The sequence below is a fragment of the Melopsittacus undulatus genome, chromosome 3 (assembly GCF_012275295.1).
Source record: "Melopsittacus undulatus isolate bMelUnd1 chromosome 3, bMelUnd1.mat.Z, whole genome shotgun sequence".
Taxonomy (NCBI): Eukaryota; Metazoa; Chordata; class Aves; order Psittaciformes; family Psittaculidae; genus Melopsittacus; species Melopsittacus undulatus.
Window position 1 is genome coordinate 50,953,527 of NC_047529.1, and position 16,846 is coordinate 50,970,372.

Below are 16,846 nucleotides of genomic sequence, written 5' to 3' on the forward strand. Positions count from 1 at the left end.
TACTGTCTGCTTAAGCAGCAATAAAAATTTATGCTTAAGAACTAGTGTTAGAAATCAATTCTACAGACACTTAAAAAACCTGAGGTAGCAGGGCTCACCATCATTTGCTAAGTGCTGAAGCCAATCATACTCCTTCTCCAGCTGTTCTGCCAATCTGTACCTTTCAGCCCAGCGAAACAGATCCCGCAGGGTAATGAACCCATGCTTCCCAGCAAACACCGTTGAACCTCTGCGGTAAGACTGTCATAAGAACAAAATGTGAGCCATGTTTTCATTAACCTGACTGAATACTTACAGCAAAGCTAGTCAGAGCTCTCTGATGTGACATGTCAACCAAACCGTACTAAGCAAAGAAAAAGTCTAGCACAGTCATGACTCCCAAACTCAAATGACCTTTAAGCAGTTATTTGATAGGCACCAGAAACAAAATAATATAGGTAATAATAGATAAATAATAAATAAAAGTACTGACAAGAAAATAGGTACCTGGAATAAAATAAAAACCCAAGCAAAAAATTAGGTTCTACAACAAAATATACTTTAGTGCTCTGAAGTGCGCTCTGGTTTGCACTACTGCAATTAAAATACAAGACTGCAATTTAAATATGAGACAGGCTTAGCTACATACTAACTGTTACATGTCTGTTAAACATGAGAGTGTCAGAACACACAAAATTATTACTTACAAAGAGTACCAAATTTAGCACAATCCAACAACAGATAAAAAACCAATGCTGTACTTTGGATCCAGAGCAAGGGATTATTTTACACATCAAATCCAAAGGCCGTTATTAATTTTTTTGTTGACAGTTTTCCCTCAAATCTGACATGACCTCCCCTGTTCTCTAACTTAACCACAAAACTAAGTACTTTGGTGGGTTCTCTTCCATTAATTTTTAGAGTTTTAAATAGCACTTAGCAACACTTCCTCCCCAGAAGAAATTTCTGTTACTTTGTGCTGGAATATGTTTGCATATTTTGTCTTCTACAAAAAGAAGAAAGACTCTCATACTTGCAGGTCTAACATGACTTTGACAAGCTTGCTGCAGTAAGAAGGTGGCAAACTGCACCGTTTGTGCAGGATGGTTTCCAGCTCGGCACTTGGCAGTTCATCAAAGTGCAGTTCCACAAAACGATTTCTGAAGGCTCTAGACAAAACCTAAAATACAAGAACATAGTATTGTTTTAACTTGTTCCTTTGATATTCCTCAAGTTATCTATCTTCCCCTACACATTCAGAGGAAATATGGATAGTGTCATAGTGCACAAATAGGCACATTCCCAGAACCACTGAAAGAAAATATAAGAGACAGTCTGGATGAGGACAAGAGCTTTAAAATGTGTTGCGTTTTAACTGTGGTAGGCAGCTAAGCACCAAACAGCCATTTGCTTATTCCCCTACAATGGGTTGGGGGAGAGACTCAGAAGGGTAAATGTGAGAAAATTTGTGAGTTGAGATAAATGCAGTTTAAGAGGTAAAGCCACAGGAGCACACAGAAGTAAAGCAAAACTAGGAATTCCTTCACCACTTCCCATGGGCAGGCAGGTGTTCAGCCATCTCCAGGAAAGCAGGGTTCCATCAGACACAATGGTTACTTGGGGAAACAAACATTGAACATCCCACTCTTCCCCCAGTTTCTATTGCTGAGCACAGCATCATATGATATGGAGCATCCCTTTGGTCAGTTAGGGTCAGCTGTCCTGGCTGTGTCCCCATACAACTTTTTATGAACCCGCAGCCTACTAGCTGGTGGGAAGAGAAACCAAAAATATCTTTTGACACTGTATAAGCACTGCTCAGCAGTAACAAAGACATCCCTATGTTATCAACACCGTATTGATCACAGATCCAAAACACAGCACCATACCAGTCACTATGAAGAAAATCAACTATTCCAGTCAAAAGCAGTACAAACCGGACACCCATAGCCTGAGTCAAGTACCTTCTCCAGTACTTTTGAGCAAGAAACTCTGAGTCAATTCTTTTGCAAGTAATAGAGGAGCTGACAAGGAGAGGTGCCGTGCTTGACCTCGTGCTCACCAACAGGGAAGGGCTGGTTGGAAATGTGATGCTCCAGGGCAGCCTTGGTTATAGCAATCATAAGACGGTTGAGTTCAAGATCCTCCGGACAGTGAGAAGGGCATGCAGTAAGCTCACTGCCCTGGACTGCAAGAGAGCAGACTTTGGCCTCTTCAGGAACCTGCTTAGTAAGGTTCCATGGGATATAGCCCTAGAGGACAGGGGGCCCAAGACTGTTGGTTAACATTCAAGGATCACCTGCTACAAGCTCAGGAGTGTTGCATCCTGACTAGAAGGAAGTGCAGCAGGAGGGCCAGGAGACCTCCTTGGATGGATACGGAGCTGCTGAGGAAACTTAGAGGGAAAAAAAGAGGCTTATACAAGGTGGAAGCAAAGACAGGTGGCCTGGGAAGAACACAGGGGTGTTGTCCGGGAAGCTAGGGACCAGGTTAGGAAAGCTAAGGCCCACTTAGAATTAAACTTGGCTAGGGATGTTAAGGACAACAGGAAGGGATTCTATAAGCACACAACAAATAAAAGACAGACTAGGGACAACATGGGCCCTCTCTAGAAGCTATCGGGAGAGCTGGCTACCCTGGATTTGGAGAAAGCTGAGGTTCTTAATGACTTCTTTGCCTCACTTTTCACTGGCAAAGGCTCTGACCGCAGCACCCAAGTCTTGGAAGGCGGACGCACGAACTCTGAGAATGAAGACCTTAGGCTCACTGTACAAGAGGATCTGGTTTGAGACCATCTTAAACACCTGAACATGCACAAGTCCATGGGTCCTGAAGGAGCTGGCAAATGAAGCTGCTAAGCCACTGTCCATCATATTTGAAAAATCATGGAAGTCAGCTGAAGTTCCTGATGACTGGAAAAAGGGAAATATAACCCCCATTTTCAAGAAGGGGAAAATGGATTGTGAATTACAGACCAGTCAGTCCCACCTCTGTGCCTGGCAAAATCTGGGAGCAGATTATCCTGGAAGGCATGCTAGGGCACATGAAAAACAACAAGGTGCTTGGTGACAGCCAGCATGGCTTCACTAGGGGGAAATCCTGCCTGACCAATTTGGTGGCCTTCTATGATGGGGCTACAAAGATGATGGACAGGGGTGGAGCAGTTGATGTCATCTACCTGGACTTGTGCAAAGCGTGTGACACTGTCCCACACCACATCCTTGTCTCTAAATTGGAGTGTCATCAATTTGATAGGTGGACCACTCGGTGGATAAAGAACTGGCTGGATGGTCGCACACAAACAGTTGTGGTCAATGGCTCAATGTCTGGCTGGAGACCAGTAATGAGTGGTGTCCCTCAGGGATCACTGTTGGGACCGGTCTTGTTCAACATCTTTGTCGCTGACATGGACAGTGGGATTGAGTGTGCCCTCAGCAAGTCTGCCGATGACACCAAGCTGTGTGGTTCGGTTGATATGCTGGAGGGAAGGAATGCCATTCAGAGGGACCTTGACACGCTTGTGAGGTGGGCTGATGCCAACCTCATGAAGTTTATCCATGACAAGTGCAAGTTCCTACACTTGGGTGGGAGCAATCCCAGGCACAGCTACAGGCTGGGCAGAGAAGAGATTCAGAGCAGCTCTGCAGAGAAGGACCTGGGGGTGTTGGTTGATGAGAAAATGAACATGAGCCAGAAGTGTGCTCCCGCAGCCCAGAAAGCCAACCATATCCTGGGCTGCATCAAGAGGAGCATGACCAGCAGGTCGAAGGAGGTGATCCTGCCCCTCTACTCTGCTCTCATGAGACCTCACTTGGAGTACTGTGTGCAGTTCTAGTGTCCTCAACATAAAAAGGACATGGAACTGTTGGAACAAGTCCAGAGGAGGGCCACGAGAATGATCAGGAGACTGGAGCACCTCCCATATGAAGACAGGCTGAGAAAGTTGGGACCTCATAGCAGCCTTCCAGTATCTGAAGGGGGCCTATAGGGATGCTGGGGAGGGACTATTCATTAGGGACTGTAGTGATAGGACAAGGGGTAACGGGTTCAAACTTAAACGGGGGAGGTTTAGATTGGATATAAGGAAGAAATTCTTTACTATAAGTGTGGTGAGGTACTGGAATGAGTTGCCCAGGGAATTTGTGAATGCTCCATCCCTGGCGATGTTCAAGGCCAGGTTGGATGAAGCCTTGGGTGACAGGGTTTAGTGTGAGGGGTCCCTGCCCATGGCAGGAGGGTTGGAACTAGATGACCTTAAGGTCCTTTCCAACCCTAACTATTCTATGATTCTAAATATAATATACATGAATTCCAGTTCAATAAAACATTTATATCTCAATTACTCTAAAATAATTAGAAATTTGGTATTTTCAAAACAAGCAACTAACCTAAACAGAACCAAGGTGTACTGAAAGTTAGTCCAAACCCACCTCAACTCTTCACCTCTTAAGAGTTTCATGTTAATTCTGTGCTATGCATCAGAAAGTTTTCACATCACACTTCTATACATGCGAGAGACTCATCCCCTAGCATCATAGTTACTCAAAGGAAGAGATTATACAGACCTTTCTGCCACCATAGAGTCCTGGAGGATTCTGTGTAGCAAACAGCATGAAGCGAGGGTGAGCTTTGACAACTTCCTGGGTCTCAGTAATGAACAGCTCCCTGTTATCATCTAGCAAGCGGTTGAGAGCCTCTAAAACATCAGTGGGAGCCAAATTCAATTCATCTAGAACAATCCAGTAACCTTTTCTCATTGCATCTATGAGAATGCCTTGGAAGGAAAAGAAAAAGTCCTAGGTTAAAAACCTAACAAACTAAATCTAACAGAAGCATGCATTCAGATGCTTTTAGTAACCAGTTTTCACTCAGTATAAACGCTAATCCAGAATAAGAAGCAACAGTGCTAGTTAAATTGTTGAATTTTCCTTTTTTATCCAATAGGATAAGTACGAGGCAAATATGAACTCTTAAAACTCACTAAAAGTCACATAAGTGATTATCATTAATATGCAACTACTAACTTTATGACAGGTTATCTCTCCACTGTAATAAAACAGACAGGCAGAAAACAAGAAAAAGCCCAGTGAAATGAGACAGGAATTTGGACTAAATATAATATGCTCACCCACCTTCCTTAAACACCAACTTCCCAGAGGCATCTGATGTGTAACAGCCAATATATTCCTGAATGTCAGTGTGCTCATGATTGTTAATCCTTACACAATGATTCCCAGTAGCAGCAGCCAACCAGCGAATTAAACTGGTTTTACCAACAGAGGTCTCACCTTGAATCAGTACTGGGTGAGTCCTGAAAGGCATAACCAAAAGAGTGGTTTGGAAGCACCAGTCATATCTTTCTCATATACAAGACACTGACATTACTTGAAATTTTCACAGATCTGTATCACCAAGCTAACATTACCAAAACATCACCACTTAACTCATCTGTGATATCCAGGATCATACACTAACAGGGGAACATGAGTAACTTTACTCCCAAGTGCTAACTGCTACCCATGATGACTCACATGGCAGTATGAAATAAGCAGGTTATTCTAAAAGTAAGTTTCTAGATTACCATTTAAATAAAGCTAGATACTGCATTAAGTCAGTTTAAGGAGACAAGAAATACATGCATAGATTCAACTCACTGTATAATGGAAGTTAACTGCAAAGTAGAAAGAAAAAAGGACATTGCTCATGCCAAACAATAAAGGCTAAAAATATTGACACTAGAGGCCTAAATAAACATTATTAACTTAGTTTTTTAATGGAAATGTTAAAACAAACTTACCCTGCAGACACAACTCTGGCAATGTCTTTCAGATTAAGCTTAACTGAAGGGGTTAGCACATAAGTCTCATCTACAGTAGGTTCTTTATCGCCAGCTGAAATCCAGTATCCTTCTACAAGTATAAATTTTCCTCTTTGCGGTTTCGGTATTTGCTAAGGAGACATGACAAAAATAACACATTATACAAATGAGTTTCAATTTGCTAAAGCTACTGCTACAATTACTGCTACACCACTGCAATGTATTCTGTAAGAAGTTATTTTACTGAGCACTGCAGTAAACACTGTCTCCTTGACACAGAATGCAAATTACAGGAAAAGACTGACCAGACTATTTCAAGGTCATGAAGCAGGAATCATCAGCAATGCCACAAAAGATACAAAAAGTCTCAAGAGTCCTAGCACTCAATTTTAAAGTATGCTTCCAAGCAAGAAACTGGCTTTTATCTTTCTATATTCATAGGTTTTTTTCTAACATGAAGGTTTTATTCCAAAATAAATACCTATATCTTACAACTGGCTACTCCATCCCACCTGCCAAAGCCCCCATGCAAAATCATGCTGAGCTCCCAGCATTAGTGAGATTCTTCCTTTCCCATTAGAGACAAAGCACAGATGTTTGCTTCATATCCATATGTTCTGCATTTGGAGTCTAAAAATAAAAAGCCTGTGAAAGCTTCCTTACTTTTTCATATTAACAAACAAACTAGCCAACATATGGGCATTTCAAGCAGAAGTAAACATTTATGAAGGAACAGTGTAATTTTTTTCCTAGTTCTTATCTTTATAACATGAGAAACAGGACTGTGAGATGGAAATGTAGAGGAAAAAAGGCAGATGACAACTCAAAATAAATTCTACCCTGAATACTAAATAACTCTATACAGGCTTAGTTACATACCTGCTTGAGAAGGCTTTTGATGTTGCTAGAGACTATATGCTGGCAAATTAGCTTTTGAACTACTGGGTGAGAACTTCTGTCAAGCTGTGTCAGGAAACTCAAACAGAAGCCCTAAGAAGAAGAATTATTTTGAGTGATAAAATAAAAAAAAAAAAAAAGTCATCAGGGGGAAAAAAAAAGGTTGGGGGAGGCATAAAAATATCATTTCTATTTAATACTTCGCTTAGAAGACAGGATTATCCTTTACCCAGTCTTTGTAGTGAATACACACTGGAACAAACCCCAGCAAAGGTAATCACCTCATAAAGTGAGCGTGGTATGCTGCTACATGGATTAGATGCTGCAAATTTCAATGCCCTGCAAAGTGTACGGAGACTATAGTGAGGTCTGTGGCCAGTTCCATCCACCAGCTTTGTTTCTGCTTCCTTTCTCACAGATAAATAAAAGCTGCAAAAATAAGAAGTTACATAGTGCTGTTACTGATAAGACCATAAACTCATAGAATGGTTAGGGTTGGAAAGGACTTTAAGACAATTGCTCTAAGGAATGAAATCCAAAGTGTGAACACTTAAGCTTATCTACAACTGTCACCTTTTACAAAACCTCCAGGTTAGGAAAGCCATGCCAAACTCTGCCACCCATACAGCCAGTGAAGCTAAGCAACAGAATATTTTAGAACCATATTTTTGAGAAAGCATCATTGTAAATTCAAAGTATTCTAAACACGTAATAGTTCTTCTGGTTAATGCAGTGAGATAGTACACTTTAAACTAAGGGCAAGAAAAGTAATTTGATAAACACACAAGACTTTCATTGATATGATCTACAACAACAAATCATTTCAGTCTTTCAGATGGGAATGAGGACTGCAACAATGCTTTTTAACTGGTGTTACCAATAAAGCAGACTGAGCAAGTAAACCTCCTCCACCGAAGTACGGAAGCCTTCGGAACGAAGAGGATGGATGTCTACCATCTTCTGTTTCCTAAGACTATGCAAACCACTCTGCAGGGAACATCACAGTGTTTCCCAAAAACTGTCTAACCACAGACTACAGTTACATACTTCCTTTTTACGACTTATTACATTAAGGATTTAAAGATATTACAATCAACTTACTTCACAATTCCTTGTACTGTATTTTTGTTCACATTCAAGCCTCTCAAATAATCCATAACAAGAATTTGCAAGTCTCCTTCATGTCTCAATTCTTCCACATAAAGTTCAGTAAACCTATAAGAATCAAATCAATCCATTACAATTCAACATCTGACCATATTAAAAAAAATCATGTTATATATGATTCTTATAGTATATAACATTTAAAATTCTGTAAGCATCAGAAAACTAAAGGTTATTTGACAAGTCAGACTCAAAAACTAGAGTGATTAAAAAAAAGGGAAAAAGGTATTACTAATACTTTTGAGTAATGTAACTGAATTATTTTAACTTAGTAGAATGAAAATTAACTATTGGACTGAGTTTTTTAAGTTTTTAAACAATTTGCAATAGTTATCCAACAGTTACAGACTAAACACTGGAACAATGACCCAGCAGGAGCGCTTTTCAAAAAGCAGACTCTCTAATGATCTCTAAGAAATGAACACTTATGAGATATTACCCATTCTAATTTTGTTATGACTAGCATATCCAGGACTGGCATATTTAGGTTGTTTTCTACTTCTACAAATATCCAGCTCAGCAATAAAATGAGAAAACTTGACAATAAGCAAACAAAAATCATCAGCAGAACATGCACTCAAGTGAAGTTTTGAGTATCTTTAAATACGTCAACAATGTGTCTGACATTTAGTACGCTACATTATCAACTCACAGTTAGTGAACATATTTTCTGAACATTAATTAGTCCACTATGTTTGCATTGGGTGTTGAATATGCATCTGCAGCCTTTCCATACCATGCATTACAACTGCAAACAATAGCTCAGGACATACCATAGCAAACTCAAAAGAGCTGAGCAATATCATTAACTTCAGAAGGGTGGGCATTTTTGAGAAATATATGCAAAAATGCAAATATAAACTCATTTAAACTTAACAAGTCATGCTGAAGCTGAAGTCTTCATTCTTCTGTATTGCACTGACTTTCACTACTAAGCCAGGAGAGCTAATAGCAATAAAACCTTACTTTACCAGTAATAACTACAAATGAGTAGCTGCATATACTTCGTGCATCTCTACAGCCTTGCACACTGTTTATGAATCTGATAAGGGACTGTGTTTGACTTTTGGTACTCCTGAGGGAAACTGCATCAAATACAAGCAGAAGATCCTTGCCTTCAGGAACAGGTTGTATTGAAGAATATATTTGCAACAACTCCAGTTTCCTGGCTGCAGTTTAAATGGCTGAAGGTCACACATCAAATATTTTGAGTATCACAGAAATTTTTTTGCAAGGATCATCAACCTTCCTGAGTTATCAAGAGAAAGGCTGCTAAAGAGACACAAAGCTCTCGTCTTTATTATCCCCATCAGGAACATAAAATGCTGTAAGCAACATTCCCAGACACTGACAGCTTAATTGCAAAGAAGGTCATTCCCCAGCCCTTAGTGACACCACTCCACACCAAATGTTAGAACATTTGCTTTTGCTCAGCAATTTTACAGAAGTATTTTCCTGATGTAGTTTTATGTAAAACCTTCACCATGATGTGGAAAGCACCTCTCACAGGAAGTTAATTTGAGTTTAGACTTACATCCTCAGGCTTCAAAGATGACATCTTTCACTGGGTCAACTCATAAAGCTAGTTAAACTCTGAAAAAGGCAGTGACTAAGTGTTCTGTCACAACATCACTATTTCTTACCTGTTTCTTATTCCTGGAGGAAGATTTCTCTTTCCAACATCTGTAGCTGGATTCATGCATGCAAACAAGCGAAAATCAGGGTCACGAACAAGAGGCTCTGAAGTAAAACAGAAATGAGAGACAATGTTAATGCTCAACACAGGATATTTATCACACTAAATGAGGTATATTTTATTTAAGCCAGTTTTCTATTACTGCACTACTACATTTTCTTCAAATGCCAGGGTGAAAAGCTTACAGAGAATGACGCCATTTTATCAGAAGTATCTCTGCATCTTCCCAACAGCCACAATAAAGTGAAACCCCGATCTTCATTTGTGCATAGCAGGATGTTTTAACAATGCAAAACATTTCAAAAGTTACACACGCCCTAAACTTGGAACTCCTTTTGCCTCTTTCAGAGCAACAGACAGTGCTTCCCTCTGCCAGGAAGAAAACACAGCCTAGGAAGCTCATACAACATTTGCCTCTATCTGTATCTCCAGAAGACAATATTCAGCAATAGCATTTTTTAGCTTTACCTCTGTTCTGCATCTGCCCAGGAAGGAGTTAACTTTTTTCACAACAGCCCCTGTGCTGTGAAACACAACCATGTTTCACTATTGTTGAATTGTGCTGGCAGTGCATCAGGGCTTTCTTTTTTCCCCTCACTTTTCCTTCCCTCCCCCAGCAACAGGCTAGGAGTGAGCAAAAAGCTGGGAGGGAATACTGTTGAAATAGTTCACCCAAACTGGCTAAAGCCATATTCCCTACTATGTAAGATCATGGTCAGCAATAAGAATGGGGGTAGAGGAAGAAGGGGGTTGTGATTTTTGCCTAACAAGGTGGCTGTCTCTTAGAGATTGGCCAGACTTTGGTCTGCTTGTGGGAGCTGGTTAGGTGACTGCCTTTGTACCACTCATTTTACATGAGTTTTCTTGCTTTTGCTTTTCCTATTCTCTCCCCCCATCCTGCTGGGTGGTGGTGGTGTGGGAGGAGTGAGTGAGCAGCTGTACGGGTGCTTAGCCAATGGCTGGGGTCAACCCACACTGACTCAGAAAAAGCAAAAGACTTGAATGCTTATTTCTATCTGGATAGTATATTCACAGGATCAGTGAAAGATGTTTACTACAGTAGCAACTGAACCTCACAACTAAGCAAGCCATCTCAACTTTACTTAAAAAAGAAAAAGGTTATACTCCTTGAAGAGTCTTTAGAGACAGCACTGCTTACTGAGGACACTGGAGAGATCTGCTCCTTGTTTGAAGAGGCAAAAGCTACAGTTCCCTGCATGCACAAATCTCCTGAGCCACAGTGAACTACAACTACCACTTTTTGTGTAAAGAACACACATGATTCTCTTCTGGACACATTCACTTTAATGGTAAATGTTCTTAAATTATTTTGAGCCTTATAGGATAGGGAGTTCAATTAACTGGATAGCAAGACATAGCATAAGCAAGCATAGAAACAGTACCTGTGTCTCCTCTGTCTAGTAACACCAGTGACCCTGATGATCCTTCCAGTAAACCACTCAGGCACTCCAAAGTCTCTGTGGCAGCCAGGTTAATCTCATCCAATAAAATCCACTCACCCTTTTTTACTGCTTGTGCCAGAGTACCCTAAGAGTAAGATCAATTTGTTAATCACATCACCAGCAATAAAGTGAAGCACCCATATGCTGGAAATACTTGTTTTACAGTCTGTGGGCTGATTACACAAATGGCAATTCAAACTCTTAGAGCAATAGCAGTCTTACTGCTTTCCCTCAATTAAAGCAATTATTTTGCAAGTCACAAGTCAGTTATCACCATTAGCAGTTACCATTTAGAGTGGCTCAGATAGAACTAAACTCTCTTGATTTCTATGTCACTATGGTGCACAAGCTTCACTGACACCACTATGAGACAGTTAATCCAAAGAACTCCAAGCTAAGATACAAACAATATTACCTTCCTCAGGGATCTGTATCTTATTGAGTAAAAGTATACCTGAGTCAAAGGTTCTCCAATTATTATCCTAATAATTCTCCAACTATTATAGTAATTTTTTAGAGAGAGAACAGTCAACATTTTACACACTTCACATAAAATTTCAAAGCATATATTCAGACTAACTGGGACAAAGAACAAGCATGCATAAACCATTCTAATTTCTCCTAATCACACTCAAATGTCATTAGAATATTATACCATGGGTTTGATATACTTGTGTATACTTGTGTTCAAACTTGGGTTTGAACACTTCCAAAACACAACTTATAGATAAACAGCACAGATTCTTAATATTAAATCCTTCACAGGAAAGGAATCCCTAGGGAGGAACACACCGTACTGGAGACTGGTCAAGATGTTTATCTAATCTCATATACTTTAAAAATATGTTATACTGCTGATATTCTTTTTATCATACCAGTCCTAATTCCTATTTTACAGCATTAAATTAATATGTTACAACAAAACATTTTCCCACCCCCCATCTAACAGCCACCTCCTCAAAGTACCACACTTCATTCCACAGTTATCGTGGAGCAAGTTTTACTTCACAGCAAGATTCCTGCCAGGAATCAGAATCATAGAATAGTTAGGATTGGAAAAGACCTTAAGGTCATCTAGTTCCAACCCTCCTGCCATGGGCAGGGACACCTCACACTAAACTCTGTCACCCAAGGCTTCATCCAATCTGGCCCTGAACACCGCCAGGGATGAAGCATTCACAACTTCCCTGGGCAACCCATTCCAGTGCCTCACCACCCTAACAGTAAAGAATTTCTTCCTTATATCCAGTCTTTTAAATGCTTCTCCTCATTCTTCCTAGCATCAAAATGCAAATGTCCAAATACCTCAACAAATGCGAAGAGAAGAGCATTTTCTGTCATTTTCATCTGTTGATGAGCATGATTCAGTTTAAGACCAAATGCTTCCCACTTTTCCTTCAGTAGTGAGCCTGAAAGCAAAACAAATTTAACCTTGTACCATCAGAACAATAGCACCAAAAATGTTTAACACCAGTATTTTAATCAAACTGTTTCAAGCACAGAGATTCAAAAGCAAGCTTGGCTGAGCAACTAAACCATTCAAGTTCTACAGATGACATCTTATGCATTAAAAAACAAAAATTTACTGGGGTTTTGTTTGTTTGGATTGTCTGTTTTTTCATCTAGCTGAACACTACTGACATATGGGTACAGATAATTTGCTATTCATTCCAGCATATCCTAGCTTAGGAAAAAATACTTATGCTGCACTTGGTTCCAGCATGGCTGTTACCACTCTCTAATTTCCAGGGATAGCTCAGAAAAATAAATCCAAATTCATAAACCTTATGACAGATTAACAATGAACACTTCAGCATCAGTAAAAACATGCTGCTTAGCAGTTATGACATTATTTATTATTGTGCTCATTTCAGTTATTTGCTTAAAGTTACAGCCCGAGGCATATAAATGCAGCAGCATAATGACTTAAACTGATAGCTTTGCAAGTTACAGATTTCAGCTTGTCTTTATTTTTGGATTGTCAATGGTTGAAACAATTTTCCACATTTGTGGGAATTTATCTGCATATTCAGAAGAACCAGTTAAAAGAAGAGAGGAGACAAAGTCCATAATTAAGTTCACTTAGCCCATGGTGAATGAAAGCTACAGCTTCCTACAATTTCATGTGTTCAGCAGGTCTAGAACCAGAAATCACACCATGCAAAAGAGAGTATCAATACTGCCTCTTTTCCAAATGGGTAGTGAAGTCTAAAGCAAGAAAACCTGTTGTTTAGAGACAAAATCACAATGAAACAAAGTACTAGGCAATTCAGCATCACTGAGAGTGAAACTAAGTCATTACTACTCTAAGAACTGTTACTTTGGGTCTGGTTTGTTGTTAATGTTTTGCTTTGTTTTTAAGAGAGGAAATATTTGTGAGATCTAACAAAGTTCCAGGTCTGAAAGTATGAATGCATTATGTGGGTGCTGAGGCACTAGCACAGTTTGCCTAGAGAAGCTGTGGCTGCCCCATCCCTGGCAGTGTTCAAGGCCAGGCTGAGTAACCTGGTTTAGTGGAAGGTGTCCCTGCCCACGGCAGGAGGATTAGAACTAGATGATTTTTAAGGTCTCTTCCAGCCCAAACTATTCTATGATTCACATGGAAGGCTGACACACAAACAAGGAGGACAGTTGACCTACACAGCAAGCAAGTGCTGAGTGGAGATCAGATGACAAGGGCACCATACATCAGGCAAGTCAACACTGACATTGCAAGACACAGCTAACAGCAGTGATGAGCTGGGGGGGGGGGGAGAGGAAACCAACCAAAAAAACCCACCAAAACCCCAAAACAGAAAAACAACCACTATTCTAACAGTATTTTGAATGTCTTATTGTAGACAGAGACTGCATTTTTCAAAACCAGGAAAAAGGATGTAATAAAGACACATTAAAAACAAACAAAAAGCAAACAAAACCCCACAAATTCACACAAATTCAGCAGTATCTACTCTGCAATGGTTAACACTAATGACATGTTTGATCAGTCTGAATTCTCACCAGATGCATTTTCTTTTGCTTCCTTATTAATTGCAGATTTATGAATATGCTGCATTAGTTTTAGCAGATCATGCCAACGTTTCTGCCTGTAGCAGGTCTGAATGTGTCCCAAGAATGTCTGATTTTTCTTCCTAGAGAATGTCTGAGAGAAGAGCTCTTCAAAAGACTCTCGCAGAGGCAGCCAGATCAGCTTGTTATCTACAGGCTTGTAACTGAAGAGAAGCAAAAGAGTCATTACTTATTTGTGACACAGAAAAGGAACTAGCATCTGGGAACTAAAAAAATCCAGTTACTGAAACAACACCACTGTGCATGAAGGAACCCTGGGTTTCCAAGTTTTTTTCTCAAATAATGAAAAAAGTAAAATTCCACATATTTCCATGCACATTTTGAGTCACTTTTGTACAGACAGGCCCACCACCCTGATTAGTATTTTTACTACTACCATCCAGTACGTCCAGTGAATATTACAACATTATTTATATTGGTTAGCCATTTTTAGAAAGACATTGGGTTGTGCTTTTAAATGAGTTTATCACATACTGATGTACACACCGATCAGTGAAACTGCCTCTGTTCTTGATGAAGGACAACAAGATGCCTGCATGCACAAATATTTCTTAAGACATTTATGATCCATGAAACAAACATGTGCCTAAACACAACTCTCTGACAACACTACACTTGTGTTAGAAGCTTGTTCTCATACTGCCAACTCCTTAAACTTGAACAGACAACTGTTAATGACTCACCCCCCTAAGAGATCTGCAGTGTCACTTTGTTGGTTCATGTTGACAACCCTCAAACGGTGTCCTTGAAACAAAAATATGAAGCACCATCAACTTGTGGGGTTTCTTTGTTTAAATCACTGTCATGTAAGTTACAGTCTTCACACTTGATTTACCTGTAATATGAGCAAGGTACTGAACAGTTGAGGTTTTGCCGGTTCCTGTTTCACCAACCAAAAGCACGGGCTCTCCTTTGACAACACAAACTGCAAGCTGTTCAATCAATACTGCAGATGGTCGTGTGGCAGCAAAAGTTTGTTTTGTTCTGAGAAAACAAAGGAAACAACTCAAACCCAGGATTTACCAAGGAGCTCATTTGAATTTTTCCTTTATTATTTTTTTAGAGGAGTGGTTGAATTTATGATCTTTAATTAAAATTAAAGGTTTGGAAAAAATTAGTTCCAAGATACTCCAAGATACTTATTTTTCTCAATATGCAGCCTAGAAAAAAAATAAAATCAGGATTTACAAAGAACTTCCTGCCAGTGGAGTTAGTAACACATACTACAAAAATCCCCCTTCACAGAGACAGAGCCATCAAAATCTTATTATGACAGCTGTGGATCCACACTGCTTTAAAAAAAATCTTATTCAACAAAAGCTGAAAATCTCCATGCTTTGGATGCAAAAGTGTGACACAGACAGCCTTAAGGATACACAAGGTAAAACTCAGATCACAAGAACTCATCACATATTTCATTAGAGGAGAATGTCCAATTTGCCTTTTTTTTTTTTTCCAAAAAAGAAAAAGGCTGTGACTTGTAATCTATCCTATCCTACCACCAAATATTTTGATGGACACTACAAGATACTCTACCTCTGTACAGTGAGAGCCTGGGTTTGTTTCTTTGTTAGATGCACTCTTCCAACAGAGACTTCTTCTTCCTGTATTAGAATTTCCGGTTTATAGATTTCACAGAAGAATTCCACCTGTGAAGAAAGCATTAACATTTCTAATACTACTGTTGCCTACAACGTCACACTAAGAACACGCATGCTATACTGCCGGTATTACTTTGCAGCAAGCTAGTTTTTCATGGTAATGATACAGGGGTAACCAATGTACAGTGGGGTTAATAAAGAGAAACTGGACAAGGGAGTTAAAGGAATTTCTTTGCTTAAAAGTATTGTCTGTCCCAAGTACCTAACATGCCAAGGCATTAACTACTGATGAGCGGGAGAAGCAGATGCTTAGTTCTACTATAAGGGACAAAAGCAGATGCTTAGCTCTACTGGTAAGGGACAAAAACAGATGTTTGGTTCTACTGATAAGAGGGGGGAGAAGCAGACTGGGCACCGACCAAACCCTAAGGCCATGTGTGAAGATTAAAAGGTGAAAAGTTTAAGAGGAGGAACACTCATTTACTTCATCTTGAAGACCCCTACTCACAAGAGGAAGACCCATTTACTTCATCTTGAGACCCCTGCCCATGACCAGAAGGGGCACTGCGTAGGCGCAAAGGACCTTCTAGCTCATTATAATACAAAGCAGGATAGATGATAAACATGTACAGGCGTATAGAGTAACCTAATGCATATGTATACCCTGAGAGAATAAATGTAAAGGGAGAACAACCCTGAGGTGTGCATACTTTGGAGGAGCTATCCCCGTGCACCTCAGCACTGAATAAAAGCATACCTACTTTACAACTTTAACGAGTTGTAAAGCCTATCTGCGCATCAATAAGATTTTATATTTTGCAGGTTTCACATACTCATCATCTGAAATACTGAAGCACCTCAGAAGTGTTACTGTCTGTACAAACATATTTCCATTTAATAATTCGGTAATGGGTCTATTTATTAGCAGGAGGTAAAACAACCACCTCAAACACGTCAGAGTGAATACTTCCGTGTAAACAAGGATATTTTGCTACTGGCAGAAGACACGACATTCCTGTACTGAAATAATATAAAGAATGAAGGACAAACAGAAAAATCCATAGAAGTTTCAGGGATCTATCTGTCCAGCCAGCTGGCAAGTTTTTACATCTTTAAAGTAAGAAAGGAGAGAATTTTCTTTGCAATCAAACTTCTACAG

The 16,846-nt window shown here is 39.8% G+C and overlaps 1 protein-coding gene across 1 annotated transcript in view; it reads right to left on the minus strand.

The window, feature by feature from the left end:
* MDN1 (midasin AAA ATPase 1) overlaps positions 1–16,846 on the minus strand; it is a 101,205-nt gene that overhangs the window by 64,152 nt on the left and 20,207 nt on the right. Inside the window, exons 13-27 of the mRNA XM_031052639.2 lie at positions 15,623–15,735; positions 14,922–15,070; positions 14,770–14,830; positions 14,018–14,229; positions 12,323–12,426; positions 10,958–11,102; positions 9,502–9,598; positions 7,796–7,909; positions 6,976–7,123; positions 6,677–6,787; positions 5,777–5,928; positions 5,112–5,290; positions 4,545–4,753; positions 1,013–1,159; positions 99–240 (exon numbers count right to left, since the gene is read on the minus strand). Of these exons, the coding sequence (XP_030908499.2) occupies positions 99–240; positions 1,013–1,159; positions 4,545–4,753; positions 5,112–5,290; positions 5,777–5,928; positions 6,677–6,787; positions 6,976–7,123; positions 7,796–7,909; positions 9,502–9,598; positions 10,958–11,102; positions 12,323–12,426; positions 14,018–14,229; positions 14,770–14,830; positions 14,922–15,070; positions 15,623–15,735 (2,083 nt within the window). The remainder of the gene's footprint in view (positions 1–98; positions 241–1,012; positions 1,160–4,544; positions 4,754–5,111; positions 5,291–5,776; positions 5,929–6,676; positions 6,788–6,975; positions 7,124–7,795; positions 7,910–9,501; positions 9,599–10,957; positions 11,103–12,322; positions 12,427–14,017; positions 14,230–14,769; positions 14,831–14,921; positions 15,071–15,622; positions 15,736–16,846) is intronic.